The 17438-nt window shown below is 39.5% G+C and overlaps 1 protein-coding gene across 1 annotated transcript in view; it reads right to left on the reverse strand.

Annotated features, from left to right (window-relative positions):
* The window catches only part of LOC109929332 (V-type proton ATPase subunit C 1-A), a 66234-nt gene that overhangs the window by 23759 nt on the left and 25037 nt on the right, over positions 1-17438 (reverse strand). The window contains exon 5 of the mRNA XM_020529014.2: positions 5161-5255. Within this exon, the coding sequence (XP_020384603.1) occupies positions 5161-5255 (95 nt within the window). The remainder of the gene's footprint in view (positions 1-5160; positions 5256-17438) is intronic.

Consider the following 17438-nt stretch of genomic DNA (forward strand, 5'->3'; position numbering starts at 1 on the left):
ACTTCAAGGTAACCTTCTTCGCTGTCCACTACACCTCCAATTTTGGCATCATCTGCAAACTTACTAACCATACCTCTTATGTTCACATCCAAATCATTGATATAAATGACGAAAAGCAGTGGATCCAGCACTAACTTTGTGGCATACTGCTTGGTCACGGGCCTACAGTCTGAAAAGCAATCCTCCACCACCATTCTCTGTCTTCTACCTTCAAGCCAGACAGCTAGTTCTCCCTCTATTTTGTGTGATCTAAACTTCATAACCAGTCTACCGTGAAACGCCTTACTGAAGTCCATATAGATCACGTCTACCGCCCTGCCTTTATCAATCCTCTTTGTTACTTCTTCAAAAAACCCAATCAAGTTAGAGAGACAGGATTTCCCATGCACAAAACCATGTTAACTATCCCTAATCAGTCCTTGCCTTTCCAAATACATGCAAATCCTGTCCGTCAGGATTCCCTTCAACAACTTGCCCACCACCAATGTCAGGCTCACTGGTCTATAGTTCCCCGGCTTTTCCTTATCACTTTTCTTAAATAGTGGCATCACGTTAGCCAACCTCCAGTCTTCCAGCAGCTCGCCTGTGGTTATCGATGATACAAATATTTCAGCAAGGAGTCCAGCAATCACTTCCCTAGCTTCCCAGAGAGTTCTAGGGTACACTTGATCAAGTCCTGGCAGATGGAACATAACAGGAGAAAATGTGAGGTTAAACACTGACAGAAAGAGGAGCTGAATATTATTTAAATGGAGAAAGACTGCAGAAAACTACAGAACAAATGGATTTGAGTGCCCTTGTCCATGAATCACAAAAAGCTAGCCTCCAAGTTCAGTGGGTAATAGGGAAGACAAATGGAATGCTGGTTTAGTTCAAAGGGAGTCGACTATAAAAGCAGGGAGCTTTTGCTAAAACTATACAAGCCTCTAATCAGACCGCAGTGACAGTGAACAGTTTGGGCCCCTTATCTAAGGAAAGACATACTGGCACTGGAGGCAGAGAAGGTTCACTCATAAGAGTATCAAGGTATATGGGGAACAGGCAGGAAAATGGAGTTGAGGATAATCGGGTCAGCCATGATCACATTGAATGGCAGAGCAGAATTAATGATCTGAATGTCCTACTTCTTTGTCAATGTCTTTTGGTCTTAAGGAATTCCTTGCCTAATGCTAGCAAAAAGAAGAGGGACCAAATTCAATGGATGGTGTGAGTACTCAGCACCAGGATATCTAGAAGAGTGAGATAGAGTGTTAACTACTAGGACTCATATCTAGGCCACAGCATCCCCTTCTCAAGTGGCAAATCAAATCTGAGCAAAGTCACAATCATACACAAGTCAGAATCTGTGACTAGCTGTTTTCTCCTTTCAGACTGTCTCTTTCATGCTCCTCCAATCAAATTTCTTACCAGCATTACTGATCAGCTGACTAGTGTGGAAGCATTGGGGTTTGGGAATGACATTCATGTTTAGAGCTTCTTAAACAGTTTATGACACATTAGACCCCATTAATTAAATATAGCTCTATTCAGACTGAAGAAATGACGTGAACTACCATAGCAAGCGATTCACAAAAGGTAAAGTCATAAGATGACAGCTCATGTTGTTGGAGGTAGTATACTGACACGGACAGAGAATTAGCTAATTGGCAAGAAATAGCAAGTGGGAATAAGAGGTTCTTTTTCAGGTTGGCGACCTGTGACTAGTGGGGTTCCACAGGGTTCAGTGCTCAGACTGTAACTGTTTACAATATATATTAATGACTTGGAGAAAGGAAGAGGATGTACTATAGTCAAATTTGTAGATGACAAAAATATATTGAAAGGCTGGTTGCAGGGGAAAATAAATAGTTTACAGAGAGACATTGATAAATAAATGGGTAAAAAGTTGGCAAATGGAGTATAATGTGGGAAAATGTGAAGTTGTTCATTTTGGAACGGACAACAAAAGAACAGTAGCATTTAAGTGGAGAAAAACTGCAGAAGTCTGCAACATAAAGGTACTTGGGAGGATTGGTGTACAAAACACAAAGCTAGCACACAGGTGCAGCAGGTAATCAGGAAGGCTAATCGATTGTTAGCCCTTATTTCAAGGGGGTTGCAGCATAAGAGCAGGCAAGTCTTACTGCAACTGTACATGAGACCATACTTGGCGTATGAAAGCAGTTTTGATCCTTTTATTTAGAAAAGGATTATTTCATAGAAGGCAGTTCAGAGAAGGTTAACTTGGATGATCCTTGGCGTGGTGGGATTGTTATGAGCAATGGTTAAACAGATTAGGATTCTACTCATTGGAATTTAGAAGAATGAAGGGTGATCTCATTGAAACATACAGGATTCTTAAGGGGCTTGACAGAGTAAATATTGGCAAGATATTTCCCCTCATGGGAAAGTCCAAGACAGAGGGTATAGTTCCAAAATTAAGGGGGCAACTTAAGACAGAAAAAGAGGAATTTCTTCTCTCGAGGATTGAGTGTCTTTGAAACTCCTTGCCAGAGTCCTTGTGCATATTTAAGGCTGAAAAGGGTAGATTCTTGATCAGTACAGGAATAAAGGATTATAAACAAAGAGCAGGAAAGTGGATGTGAGGAGTGACAGATCAGCCATGATCCTATTGAATGGCACATAAGGCTCAAGGAGCTGAACAGCCTAGTCCTGTCCCTATTTCTTCTGGTCTTAGTATTCCACAAATTCAAATGCCATCTAAGAAAGACCAAATTGATTGATACAAAACCATTGCAGAACTCAGCTATTGCATTTGATACCTGCAGCAGCTCAAGAAGGTAGCTCACCACCATTCTCTGAAGTACAACTAAATGCTGGCCTAGCCAGCGACACCCACATCCCAATAGTGAATAAAATAATAAAAGCACAGGTGTGAAATTGTGCTGATTCCCTTTTAACCCAACAACGTTTTTGTATAAAATGAACATATGAATTCAATGGGAACAAAACATGTAGTGGATTCATTGTTAACAGCATTTTTCGACAAAATCCCTTCCACAATGAAGATAGCTGCAACCATAAAACATGAGAGTTTCTCAAAGCACTTTACAGAAGTGTTGAATTACACTTATAACGTAATGGATCAATAAAATCTTACAGAGCAACGCACAACAGAAATATAGTTTATAAGGATTGTCTTGAGAAAATGTAGGTTGTACCCTTTTAATTTTGACACCCTTTTATAGGTTTTGACTTCAATCCATTCTAAAATACCTAAATAATCTAAAATTTAGCCCCAAGCAAACATACATGTTTATCTACTCAGTACTGAGCATTCGCAATTCAAGAGGATGAGAAAAAAAGTAAAACTTGAAAACAATTCTTGTGAAGAGCCTCATGTAGTTAGCAGACCACACAATACAAGATATAATGCCTGCAACTCAACCTTAACTCTTTAACAAAGCATATTAATTCAAGAATCCAATGCCATCAAGAACAAGAGCATTGCAAAGAAACTCAAATGTTGCCAGCTCCTCACCATTTTGTATCCTCTGCTGAAGCACAAAGGCTGTTACTCCCAGTACTGCACAGAAAGGGCACAGGTATGTTCTTCTGGGACATCAAATTTAGCATCAGTGCCTAATTGTTACGAACAATGGTTCTCAAACATTTTTGAATAAGGCACACTTTTTCAAATGGAGACTGAACAGGTTCTGGCTATTCTCCTTGGAGAGAAGGTTCAGAGGAGATTTGTTAGAGGTTTTCAAAAATCATGAGGGAGCTAGATCGAGTAGATAGGGAAAAGCTGTTCTTGCATTTGGAAGAACAAGAACCAAGGGCAAAATTTGAGGTGACTTCCAAAAGTACTAAATATGAAGTGAGAAAAGGTTTTTGTTCCACACAGAGTAGTTAGGGAATGGAATGCACTGTCACAAATGTGATGAAGGCAGGTTCAATTGAAGCATGCAGAAGTTATGATTGGCATCAGGTACTAGTAAGTAAAAGTACATGCCTCAGAGGTCCAGAGGCCTGCGCTCTCATTGGACAGAAATGACTGCTGGTGAGTTTAACCTGATATTCACCACACCTCAGGCAAGGGGCAAAGTTGAGAAAATGGGATCCCCGCCACCCAATGTTCACTTCAGCCAGTATGGGAATTGAACCTACACTATTGGTGTCTATGCATCACACACCAGCTGGTTAGCTAACTGAGCTAACCAATCCTCATGGCATTAGGTACGGATGCTCAATTGAAGAGCCAGTGCAGACATGATGGGCTGAATGGCCTCCTTCTGCACTGCAGCACATCTGTCATTGAGTAAGTAATCACAGACGCCTATCATGAGATAATAACATTAAACATTACTCGTTATATATAGTACTACATGTGGAACGACATGACCTAGGTGATCTCGTCATTTGGTGCCCTTAAGTTAAGGATGCAACGTGCAAATATCTTTTCAAAAATTCTCCTCTCTTGAAAAGGCATGAACTTACCCGGCATCCAGACTTGGTAACTGCTAACTGGTAATCTCTCTCTCCCCAGGTGCACATGTAGCAACCAGACCTTGCTCCTGTCGTCAATCATGCATTTACTTGTACCATGGAGCCCTAGCCAGTCACTCAGGGTGCATTTCCACATTATTCCAAAGAGCCCCAAAAAGCTTCCATGAACAGAACCCCAGTTTAAGAACCCCTGGTTATCACCATGACATTGACATTCAGCTCATTCAGTGTTTCTAAGGAAATTACATCAGAATCAACATGAGCTAATGCTAATAAAACGTCTAGGAAACATTTGCAGAATAAAAGCTCTATTCTTACCAAACTAAATTGCAATTTAAAGTAATCAAAAAGCTAACAGTATATAAAACACAAACTTGTCAATTTTATTTTCCTGAGTATCACTACTACCCCTGCAATTAACCCCAGCGAAATACAGTAAATTACACCTGCTCCGAATCATTGACATTAAAGTTATACATATTATTCGGTCACACTACAAGACAATGCCTTAGCAACAAGAGTAAAATCTGAATTATTGGTGTTAAGTTCTTCCCACAGGCATCCAATGTGAGTATACGAATTACAAAACTAGAAATTTCCAAACTTTTTGAAGTATCTTTGGCATTTACATGCAATATTGCTAGGAGCTTGGAATGATGCAGAGTTTGCGCTAAAGCCACATTAAGTTTGAAACAGTAAAACAACACTAACCTTAGTAATGATTTCAGAAATGTTCTTCAGAGACTGTTTGATTGGATACTTTGCCATGTCCCATTGAAATCTTGTGATATACGTCACCAAGTCAACTGAAAAAAAGAACTTTTGTTTTAAAAATATAACAAATGAAAATTTAAGTTTTGTTCCACAAAAAAGCAATAGTTAAGAAAAAACACAAACAAATTAGCCAACATTAACAGTAGTAAATGATTCAATGTGTGCAATTCCCGCATTATAACAAGTCGAGCCAACAAAGACTAAAAATACTTCAATAGATTTCACATCTGAAATATTTTATGCACAGACAGCACTTCACACAATGTTAACATAAGCATGAAGTAGACAAGACATCCATTCATTTAAAAATACGTTTGGCTTTATATTTTGCAAATCAAGATTATTTAAAATCGAAAATAACATCAGTGAACAGATTACTTGCACTTAAAAATGAATTCTTTCCCCCTCAGTAGTTTCACAAACTCTATTTTACAATAATGACTGACTAAATACATTAAAATATTTAATGCACACAATGCAAAAAATTTGGATTATTACCATCTTTCTCAGAGCATCACAAATCCCTTTATAATCAATGAAAATAATTTGAAGCATTGTTGCTATTGCAATAAAGGAAAGCCAATAGGCATTCATGATTACACCGGCAGCAATTCTGATCAGTTATCTAATTTCTTTAATGATTTGGTTGAGAGGAGAATGCCTTGCTCTTCCTCTAACTTCCTCTAACTGTAACCACACTTCAAAAATATACAATTGCTGTAAAGCATCTGTCCTGAGGTCATGCATGGGGCTATACCAATGCAAGCCTGTTTTTAACTGAAATGACAGCTAAGGTCTCTTGTTAAAATCTCAGCTGAAGGTCTGCAGGTTTGGCAACTAAGCATTCCCTCAGTATTGCTATGGAGTGCCAGTTTAAATTATATGCTCACATTTTAGGAATGGGACTAAAATCTGCAACCATCTGAAACAGAGTCTCAGATGCTTCTAATAAATCACAACTGACAAGACCAAACTCATTATAACATCTCAAAAACAAAAGCACTGTGTTTATATGAAACCTTTCACAGCCACTGAATGTCACAGTCATGATCTACAGTGAAACTGAAATCACTGCGGTAATGTAGGAAATGTGACATCCAATTTGCGCATAGCAAGTTCAGAGAAACAGCATTATGATAATGACTAGATAACCCATTTTTGAGATTTAAGTCACGGATAAATATTAGTCAGGACATCAAGAAAAACACTGCTGTATTTCTTCAAAGTAGTGTTATAGGATGTTTTACATCCACCTCAGAGACAGACCATTCGTTTTGATTTTATTTCTTATGCAAAAGGTGGCATTTCCAACAGCCAAGCACTCCTTCAGGACTGGACTATCAGCCTCGTCTTTTAGCTTGTTACATCCTAGAGTGAAACTTGAATCCAGAACCTTCTAACACAACTGTGAGATGTCAGATGGTACTCACTCAGGCATGGCTGACACAGGTCAGCTAAGATTAGTGACCACTGCATAAATAAGTCGCAAGATCCTACACTGACTAACACGGTTAACAATACGAAGTTTGGAATCGGTACAGCGCAGAACATGGAAAACCAGACAATGCTATTAAATGTTTTGCTCTTTTCTACAGCATAGACTGCTGAGGCACCTCCAGATAGCAATCAATAGGAAGTCTTTGAATTAGGAACATCCACTATTACGCTGTTAGTCTCAGTAAAAATCTTTGAAAAAGTTAGATCTTGCTTTTTAAACTGAGAATTAATTTCACAATTATTGCTCAACATCCTCACTGGCCTAGAAAGCTTATTTTAATGTTTGGCAAGTTTCTAATTTCACCACATTACAAAAAGATTCCACATAATTTTGAAATCTTTTTAAAAAAGGTAGTTTAACTTTATTTTAGTCTTATCTTAATCCAAACATTTAATTTTTGTTTGCCAAAATAAATGAAAAAGGTTATTAACTGATTTTGTCTTTCTAGTTTGCTTCACCTGAAAGCTTTAATATGATTAGCTGCTAGCCTATTTGCTCACATCCCTGCTGCTGCATGCCAAAAAATTTCAACTTGGTGGCAGATTTAAACCCAGGAATGGGAAAAACGTAACGAAGGTTGTTAGGTATTTGTGGGCAACTTGAGGTCAGCAACAAATACTATCCCTCACGGCTGACTGCAAATCCATCGTTAGGTAATCATAAAATGTGTAGAAGTACAAACTTATCCATGCATGGCTTGGAACAGTTAGCCATGAAACTGGAACAGGAAATTAGATTTTATACTTAGCTGTTCTACTTTAATTAAAGTTTAAATTCATCCTGAGAAAGTTTACTACTGGCTCTTGAAACTAGAATGACAATGAACACCGTCATTTGTTTGAAAACATACAGTACTGAAGTCCATATAACCCACAAATGTACGAACCATTGAAAACAAGATGAGTCTCATAGACTGAAGCCTCAGGTTCAATCCCCAATTTTGAATGACAGCAGCTGCCCAGGAAAAAAAAAATAGGGTTCTTAAGTCTCATTGCTATCCAGATGCACCACAACAAAGATGTGAATGGATCCAACTACAATATCCTTGCAACAGACATGTCATTTTGAATCTTGCATTAAATAGGAAATGTGCTAAAATACATCAACCGCCTTCCTAAATGGAATCAAACTGGCAAGGAAAAATACAAAGGATCTGTAAACCATGAATGAGATATAAAGGAACATTCTAAATACTATGTAACACAATTCAATTAACATGAAAATAGCGCATGGCCTGGTACATGTCCTAGGTCAGTAATTTCTAACAAGCATCAAATAATATTAAAAGTCACAAGAGTAAGTCACAGTATGTTGTTATTGTTCACACCTCTAGTTTTAACCTGTTTTCAAAATTGGATCACATAGTCAGTAAACTGACTGAACAAACAACACAAAAGCAGAAAATGCTCAGGCAGCATATGTGGAAGATAAACAAAGTTAACATTTCAGGCTAATAAAATTTAGAGATGCAATGTGTTGAGTGAAAAGGTGGGTGGGAAAGGATAAAAATGCAAGATTTGCAATATGGTGAAAGACAGGAGAAATTGTCAGACAAAAAAAGTTATCTTCGAGCCAAAGGAAATAATAATGAGGCAAAAAAAGAAGAAACAAAAAAAATTCCTTGAGCAGCTCTCAGAAAGCAAATACAAGAGCAAGGCCAAAAAGTGCAAAGAAAAGGAAACAAAATGATCATCAGAAACGATGGTCTGAAATTGTTGAGTACACAAGGGTGTAAAGTATCTGAAAGAAAGTGCTGTTCCTCAAGCTTACTTTAAGCATCACTAGAACTTTTCAATGGACAGTGCAGCAGACAAAGCACAAAGTTGTTAATGTGAAAGCAAGGTGAAGAATTAAAATGACAGGCCACAGGAAACTCAGGGTCATCTTTGTGGAATGATCTAAGGGTTCCACAAAATGCACACCCAATCTGCAATTAGCCACCCTAATTAAAAAGAGACTAGACTGAAAATGTACATAAACAATGCTTTAGCTGGATGGCAGTCTGGGACCTTACACTGTGAGGAGAGGATGTAAAATGGCAAGTGTTACGTATCCTATGTTCATAAGAAGAGTCTGAAGTAATTGAGGAGTAGACCATGGTATTGTGGAAGGAATGGTCCCTTCAGAATGCTGAAATGGGAGTGGCTTCACATTGAAGATGGTGGCATCACATTCAAAATGGTAGACAAATAGATAAAGGTAGGATAGGTAAATAGAATGGACCAGAAAGCATATGGAATACTCTCCTTTAGCAATTGAGGCCTAGAGTTAAGAGCAGGGAGGTTATGCAAAAATTGTGCAAACACCAGGCTTTAGCTGCAGTACTTTCTGGTCACTACATTACAGAAGAATGCAATCATGTCCAAACCATTTATATAAATGGCAAAAAGGGGCTCTGCACCAATCCTTGTGGCTGGTCACAGGGCTCCAGTCTGAAAAGCAACCCTCCACCACCACCCCGTCTTCTGCCTTAGAACTAGTTTGGTATCCAAATGGCTAGTTCTCCCTGTATTCCATGTGATCTAACCTTGCTAACCAGTCTACCATGAGGAACCTTGTTGAATACCTTACTGAATTCCATATAAATCATGTCTACCAATCTGCCTTCATAAATTCTTTTTGTTACTTCTTCAAAAAACTCAAATCAAGTTAGTGAGACAGGATTTCCCCATGCACAAAGCCATGTTGACTATCCTTAATCAGTCCTTGCCTTTCCAAATACATGTAAATCCTGTCTCTCAGGATTCCCTCCAACAGCTTGCCCACCACTAATGTCAGGCTCACCGGTCTGTACTACCCTGGCTTTTCCTTACCACCTTTCTTAGATGGTGGCACCACATTATCCAACCTCTAGTCTTCCAGCACCTGATCTGTGGCTATCAATGATACAAATATCTCAGCAAGAGGCTTGGCACTCACTTCCCTAGCTTCCCACAGAGTTCTATAGTACACCTAATCAGGTCCTGGGAGGACAGGAAAACTTGTGGCTGTAACAGCTGCTCCTTTTTTTGAGGTATTTTCAGTGTCAGAGTTGATTTCCTTGAATGCTAGGAGCAGCAATTACTCTTATATACTGTTGCATTCTTTTGGAATTTTGGGAGAAAAGATCAAAACACAGCACTTTAAAAAAGGAGGAAGGGAGACAAAGCCAGTGACCACACGGTGAGAAGTGAATCAAAACAGAGAAATAAACCTGCAGAGCTCTCCAACCCAGCCATGAACCTGCACAGCTGACTGCTCCGCTGTTTAGTTTCAAGTATCTCTGGACATTGGAGTTCCTGACAGAAAAATAAAAAACAGCCAAATTCACAGCTGACCTTGGAGAAACCTGTGTGGGGAGCTCACAGCAGGGGAGCAGCTAAATAGCTAGTTTTAAAGTGTAACCTTACTGGCTTTTTATTTGTAAATCTAAAATATTGAGTTGAGTGGGTTCTTTTTTGTTTATATGTATTTGTTGAGAAATGTCTCTTGATTAAACTCTGAAAATACAAAACATAGGCAATAAGATAGCCTGGAGTAGTGTTTCTGGAGCAGTAAGACTGTGATATTTTCTGGGTCTGTAGATTGTTAAGGTGCAAAGATGACCTTTAGTAGAGTGATGTGCTCTTCCTGTCAGATGTGGGAGATTAGGGACAGTTTCCATGTTACTGATGATTATGTCTGCAGGAAGTGTGTTGGAATGCGCATCCCATCAGATCGCCAGGATCATTTGGAGCAGCAGTTAGAGGCAATGAGGAAGTTACAGGAGCTAGTGGGTGTGATGGATGGAAGTTGCAGAAAGAGAGAAAAACAGCACATATAGTCAGGTAGATGGGTTGCCTCTAGGCAAGGTAGGAGAGGGAAGCAGGTCGTGCAGGAATCTCCTGTGGCTATCCCCACCTCAAACAAGTACACGGTTTTGGAAAATGTTAGGAGTGATGGGCTCTCAGGGCAATGTAGCACTGACAGTCAGGTTTCTGATACCAAGACTGGCTCTAATGTAACGAGGGGTTCAAGCCATTGATTGTGAGAGGGGACTCTCTAGTCAGAGGCACAGACAGACGTTTCAGCGGCCGACAGCAAGACATCAGAATGGTACGTTGCCTCCCTGAGCCAGGATCAAGGATATCTCAGACAGGATGTAGAATATTCTCAAAGGGGACCAGCAGGAGGTCATTGCACACATTGGACGTAACGACATAGGAAGAGAAAAGGATGAGGTTTGGAGAAGAGAATATAGGAAGTTTGGCAGGAATTTAAAAAGAAGGCCCTCAAGAGTAATTATATCTGGATTACTCCCCATGCCACAAGCCAGTGGGGGTAGGAACAGGAAGAAAGAGCAGATGAATGCATGGCTGAGGAGCTGGTGCAGGGGAGAAGCGTTCACATTTTTGGATCATTGGAATCTCTTCTGGGGTAGTGGTGATAAGAATGACAGATTGCACCTGAATTGGAAGGGGACTAATATACCAGCAGGGAGTTTTGCTAGAACTGCTTGGGAGGATTTAAACTAGTAAGGGGGAGGAAACCCAGGGAGATAGTGAGGAAAGCGATCAGTCCAAGACTGGTGCAGTTGGGAAAAGGAGCAAGTCAAACAGTAGGGCAGGCAGGAACAAGTAAGGACTGATACATTAAACTGCATTTATTTCAATGCAAGAGGCCTAAGAGGTAAAGCAGATGAACTCAGGGATTTGGTTGGGAACATGGGACTGGGCTATCATAGCAACTATACAGATGTGGCTCAGGGATTGACAGGACTGGCAGCTTAATGTTCCAGGATATAGATGCTATAGGAAGGATAGAAAGCGGGGGCAAGAGAGGAGGGGTGTGGTGTTTTTGATTAGGGATAACATTATGGCTGTATTTAGGGAGGATATTCCTGGGAATACATCCAGGGAACTTATTTGGGTGGAACTGAGAAATAAGAAAGGGATGATCACCTTATTGGGATTGCACTATAAACCTACCAATAGTCAGCAGGAAATTGAGAAACAAATTTGTAAAGAGGTCTCAGTTATCTGTAAGAATAATAGGGTGGTTATGGTAGGGCATTTTAACTTTCCAAACACAGACTAGTATTAAGGGCTTGGATGCAGAGGAATTTGTTAAATGTGTACAAGAAATTTTCTGATTCAGTATGTGGATGCACCTACGAGAGAAGGTGCAAAACTTGACCTTACTCTTGGGAAATAAGGCAGGGCAGGTGACCGAGGTTTCAGTGGGGAAGCACTTGAGGGCTAATGACCACATTTCTATTAGTTTTAAAATAGAGGTGAGAAAGGATAGACCAGATCTAAAAGTTAAAGTTCTAAACTGGAGGCAGGCCAATTTTGACAGTATTAGGCAAGAACTTTCAAACGTTGATTGGGGGTGGATGTTCATAGGCAAAGGGATGGTTGGAAAATGTGAGGCATTCAAAAGTGAGATAGAGTGTCCAGAGACAGTATGTTCCTGTTGGGGTGAAGGGCAAGGCTGGAAGGTGTAGGGAACGCTGGATAACTAGAGAAATTGAGGCTTCGGTCAAGAATAATAAGGAAGCATATGACAGGTATAGACAGAGATCGAGTAAATCCCTGGAAGCGTATAAAGAGTAGGAGTATACTTAAGAGGGAAATCAGGAGGGTTAAAAAAAGAGACACAAAACAGCCTTGGCAAATAGAGTTTAGGAGAATCCAAAGGGATTCTACAAATACATTAAGAACAAAAGGGTAATTAGGGAGAGAATAGGGTCCCTTAAAGATCAGCAGGACCACCTATGCGTGGAACCGCAGGAGATCGGGGAGATACTAAACATGTGTTTTGCATCAGTGTTTACTGTGGAGAAGGAAATGGAAGACAGAGAACACTGGGAAATAAATAGCGACATCCTGAAAAATGTCCATATTACAGAGGTGGTAGCGCTGGGCATCTTAAAGCATAGAGGTGGATAAATCCCTGATCTGAGACAGTTCATGATTAATCAAGCACTGATTCAGCAAAGTTAAAAAGAAAGAAGGGTCAAACTCTTTTGATCCCTCACTTACATAATTAAACAAATTGGACATGGCAAAATGTCCAAGCTTAGCTCTAAACCCCAGATACATTTTCACAAGTGCATATCAATTCGCTCAGCATTTCAACATGCTTGAATATGCGGATTCTATACACATATGCGGGGAGTTGGTCTTGGGTTCCAAATTATGGAGTTGAGATGCGTACACCTAAAGAAGCAGATCCCTGATGTGGGACATAAAAAACAATATATGTGTTGCTCTTCCACCAGAATCCAGGCCAACCACAAAGAGTAAACACACCTGCAGCTTATTTTTCTCCCATAAAAACAATAGCTAGCAACAGGGGTTATTACATGCACGAAAGTCAAACAAAAACAGGCTACGAATAATAAAACTGCTCTGTCAAGATCAAGGTTTCAACTTTGAAACAAACACAAAAGGTAATCATTTATGAACAGTGCAAAAATAAGTGAATCAAGGACAGAAGGACACAAAAAAATATAGATTGTAAATCAGGTTCCAACAACCTGCATTACAATCTTCAAAAATTAATTCAAAATAAGTAAAGTCTATAATTGCAAGAATATATAAATAGTTATCTCAAACAAATTCAACTTTAAAAGTCAAGAACATCATAGATAAAAAAGATCAGTTATAATTGAAACGGAATTGATAAATTTTGTGGATTTAAATCAAATTTTAGCCATTTTCTCAGAATCACAGAATTGAGACAGCACAGTATGCGGCTACTCAGCCCCTCTGCACTGGCTCTTCAAACGAACATTGTTATCTGGTATGAATCTGCATTTTCCCCTCTCACCTTTGCACACTATTTCTATACAAATAATCATCCAATGCCCTCTTGAATCCTTCAAGTAAACCTGCCTTCTTCACACTTCCAGGAAGCGCATTCCAGATTCCAAACACTCAGTAAACAAGTTTCATCTTACATCACTCTTGCTCCTTTTGCACATCACGTTACATCTATGCCCTCTCACTCCTATTCCTTTTCTCACTCCTTACTACTTCATTCACCAGCCCATGATTTTGAAAACCTCTATCGAATCTCCTCTCGGCCACCTTCTCTTCAAGGAGAAAAATCCCCTAACTTCTTCAATCTATCCTCATAACTGAAGTTTCTAATTCCTGGAACCATTCTGGTAAATTGTTTCTGCACACACTCCACATCTTTTCTATAACGTGGTGCCCACAATTGCATTCAATAGTCCAGCTAAGATAAAACAGGTATCTTATACATGTTCAACATCACCTATTTGCTCTTGTACTCTATTCCCCTTATAATAAAGCCAAAGAACTGTATGCTTTACTAAGAGCTCTCTCCACTTCAGTCCTGCCACCTTCAATGATCTGTGCACATATATATTCAATTTCTCTGCTGCACCCCATTTAGAGTTGTATTGAACCCCTATTGTCTAATGTCTTTCAATGTTCTTCATACCAAAGTACAACACTCCATACTCCTCTGCATTGAGCATCATTTGCCACCCATCTGCCTACTCCTCCAACTTGTCAATGCCGTTTTGGAATTCCACTGTCCTCCTCACAGGATAAAATTCTGCCAAATTTTGTGCCATTTGCAAACTTTGAAACTGTCCTCTGCACACCAAGATCTAAACCTTTAATCTATATCACAAAAAGCAAGGGTCCCAATACCAATTCCTGGGGAAATTCCACTACAAAGCTTCCTCCAACCCAAACATTATCTATTATTGAACATTACTGTCTGTTTCCTATTACTGAACCAATTTTGTATCCACATTGCTACTGTCCCTTTTACACCATGACCTATAACTTTCTTCATAAATCTGTTAGGCAACACTTTATGAAACACCTTCTGGAAATCCATGTACACCACAACAATGGTGGTACCCTCATCTAGCTTGTTTGCTCTTCAAAAAATGCTAGCAAGTTATTTAAGAAACATTTTCCCTTTAGAAATTCACGCTGACTTTTCCTAATCAATCCATCTTTTTCTTTGTGGCTATTATTTTTATGCCCAATAATTGTTTCTGGAAGCTTCCCCATCACTGAAGTTAAACTGACCGATTTATTTTGAAGTAAACAAATTTATGCCAGGACTATTAAAAGCTAGGGATCCATAAATTACATAACAGCATGTTTTAATCTCATACATCACAATTTTCTAAACAAAAATTGAAGTTTTAATATCAGCACAAAGGTAATTATTCCTATAGGTTGTGTTTGAAATACAGCAAATTTTTCTTCAGTAACAGCTTCTTGTAATCAGCAGGTTTGTAAACGATGGATACATACTCGCCCCAGACAGAAGTTCTTTTCCATTAACTCAACCAGTCCAATCGCACGGTCCTTCACAGTTGTCAGGAAGTTTACATTATAGCAGTAGCCATGCTTTGTTACCTGCAGGAGGTCATTACTTCTATCACCCTCAGATAATGAGGATTTGGTGTATGACACCTTTAACAAAATAAAACTTCCCAAGGTACTTCAAGAGACATTGTTAAACAAAATATGACACTGAGCCACATAAGCAGATATTAGGGCAGATGATAAAAAGCATGATCAAAGCAGCAAATTTTAGAAATGTCTTAAAGAAGGAAAGTGAGGTGGGCGGTTTCGACAATGAATTCTAGATTTTAGGTCTATGTGGATGAAGGCACAGCCTCAGAGAATATTTACAATCAAGAATGTACAAGACTAAACTTAGAAGAGTGCTAATATCTAATCGCATTGGGGCTAGAGATTACAGAAACAGAGGGGACCAAGTTTAAGGTGATCTGAAAACAACGATGACTGTTAAAAATTGAGGCTTTTTTTAAAACCAGCAGCCACTGTAACTCAGCAAGTATTGGGGGGGTGGGTGGGGGTGGGGTGGGGAGGTGGGGAGGTGGGGTGGGGGTGGTGCAGTAAGTGAATGGGATTCAGTGTCATTTAAGTCAGAGGCAGAGGCAGAGTTTTGGATTGCCTCAAGTTCAGTGGGCAGATCCATGCCAGCCAGGAGTACATTCGGAAAATCAAGTCTAGAGGTTACAAAGGTATGGATGACATTTATAAACATGAAATCTAATTAGTTAAATAAGCACATGACAGATACACAGCAGACGACACTTTGTAGCTGTAGTACATGGGGCCTTGAGCAAACCATGTGCCTTGAAAGCAGGAGTTCAAGAAGGAGAAAAGTTATCTGGACACATTGTTCTTCAAGGCAGTCACACCCCATAGGTTAAGTACTTCTGGCTTAGTCAGTGATAGAAGGGTATCACTACAAGTGAAGGCAGAATGGGGCTCCACATGGTAGAAACAAAGGAACCTCAGCCTCGCACTTATCTAACAGGATTGACAAGCTTGAAGCTGGCATGGATGAGACCAAAGACCGCGGGGAGAATGAACAAATTGACCACAGCACTGTGGTCTAGAGGGCCATTCAAGACGGAGGAATTAAAAACAACTAGAAGTTGTAGAGGACAGGATGCTGTTCTTAGCAGCCAAGAACATGAATCTAAAGGCTGTGATGCCTGTCCAGTGCCAGGGTTAAAGACATCTCAGAGCTCAAGGGAAATGTGCAATGGGATAAGGAGGATCCTGTTGTCATGGTCCTCATGAGTACCAATGATGTAGCTAAGTTTAGGAAAGAGGTTCAATTGTGGGACTATGAGCAGCCAGGAGCCCAATTAAAAGGTAGAACCACAATGGCAATAATCTCTAGATTACTATCTGAGCCATAAACAAATTGGCATAAGCTAAATAAAATCCAAGAACTGAATGTGCAGTTCAAAGATTGCAGTATGAGAAATTAGTTTTGATTCATGGGGCACTGGCATCAGTCCGGAGGAAAAAGGAAGCTGTACCACAAGGATGAACTTCACATAAGCTATGTTGCACACAGTGTCCTGCCAAATCTTATAACTAGGGGAGCAGACAGACTTTAAAATAAAACAATTTGGTGAGGGAATGCAATCACTCAAGGAAAGAGCTGGAAAATCAAAGGGAAAGGACAACTCGATAATGCAGGGTAGCCATAAGTATAATAGCAGTGGGTGTGTCAGGAAGGCAACAAGCATACAAACACTAGAATACATCGCCAAATAAGATCAGGGTTGGGAAAATGGGAAAAAGACAGAATTAAAAGCTTTCTGAACGTTCGCAGAATTCAATCAAAATGGATGAACTGATAGCGCAAACAGGAATGAGTATGATATCACAACCAATACAGACGTATGGTTACAAGACCACCAAGGGTGAGAGCTGAGTAGTCAAACTTGTTTGACATTTTCAATGGACAGGAAGAAAAAGGAAAAAGGTTGTAGGTACATCATTTAATAAAAGGTGTAGTGAGGAGTGATCTTATTCATAAGATCAAAATACAAAATCAGTTTGGGTAGAGATAAAAAAAATAGAAAAGGTAGGAAGTCACTGGTGGGATGCCTATTACAGTAGCTGCACTGCAGAATGGAGTATAATCAAATGAAAATGGAAATGTGTAAGAAAGGTAGTGCAATGCTCATGGGCAGTTTTAATCTTTATATAGATCAAGCTTATCAAATGGCAATAGAAATCTGGAGAATGAGTTGATGGACCGTATTCAGGATAGTTTCCTCCAACAATGCATTCTAAAACCAAGGAGTGAGCTATATTAAACCTGGTAATGCATATTGAAACAGAATTAATTTACCTCACAGAAAGGATCCTCTAGGTAATAGCAATCATAACGTGATGAATTTCACATTCAGTTTCAGTGTACGAAA

This window comes from Rhincodon typus, chromosome 4, assembly GCF_021869965.1.
Source record: "Rhincodon typus isolate 14 chromosome 4, sRhiTyp1.1, whole genome shotgun sequence".
NCBI lineage: Eukaryota > Metazoa > Chordata > Chondrichthyes > Orectolobiformes > Rhincodontidae > Rhincodon > Rhincodon typus.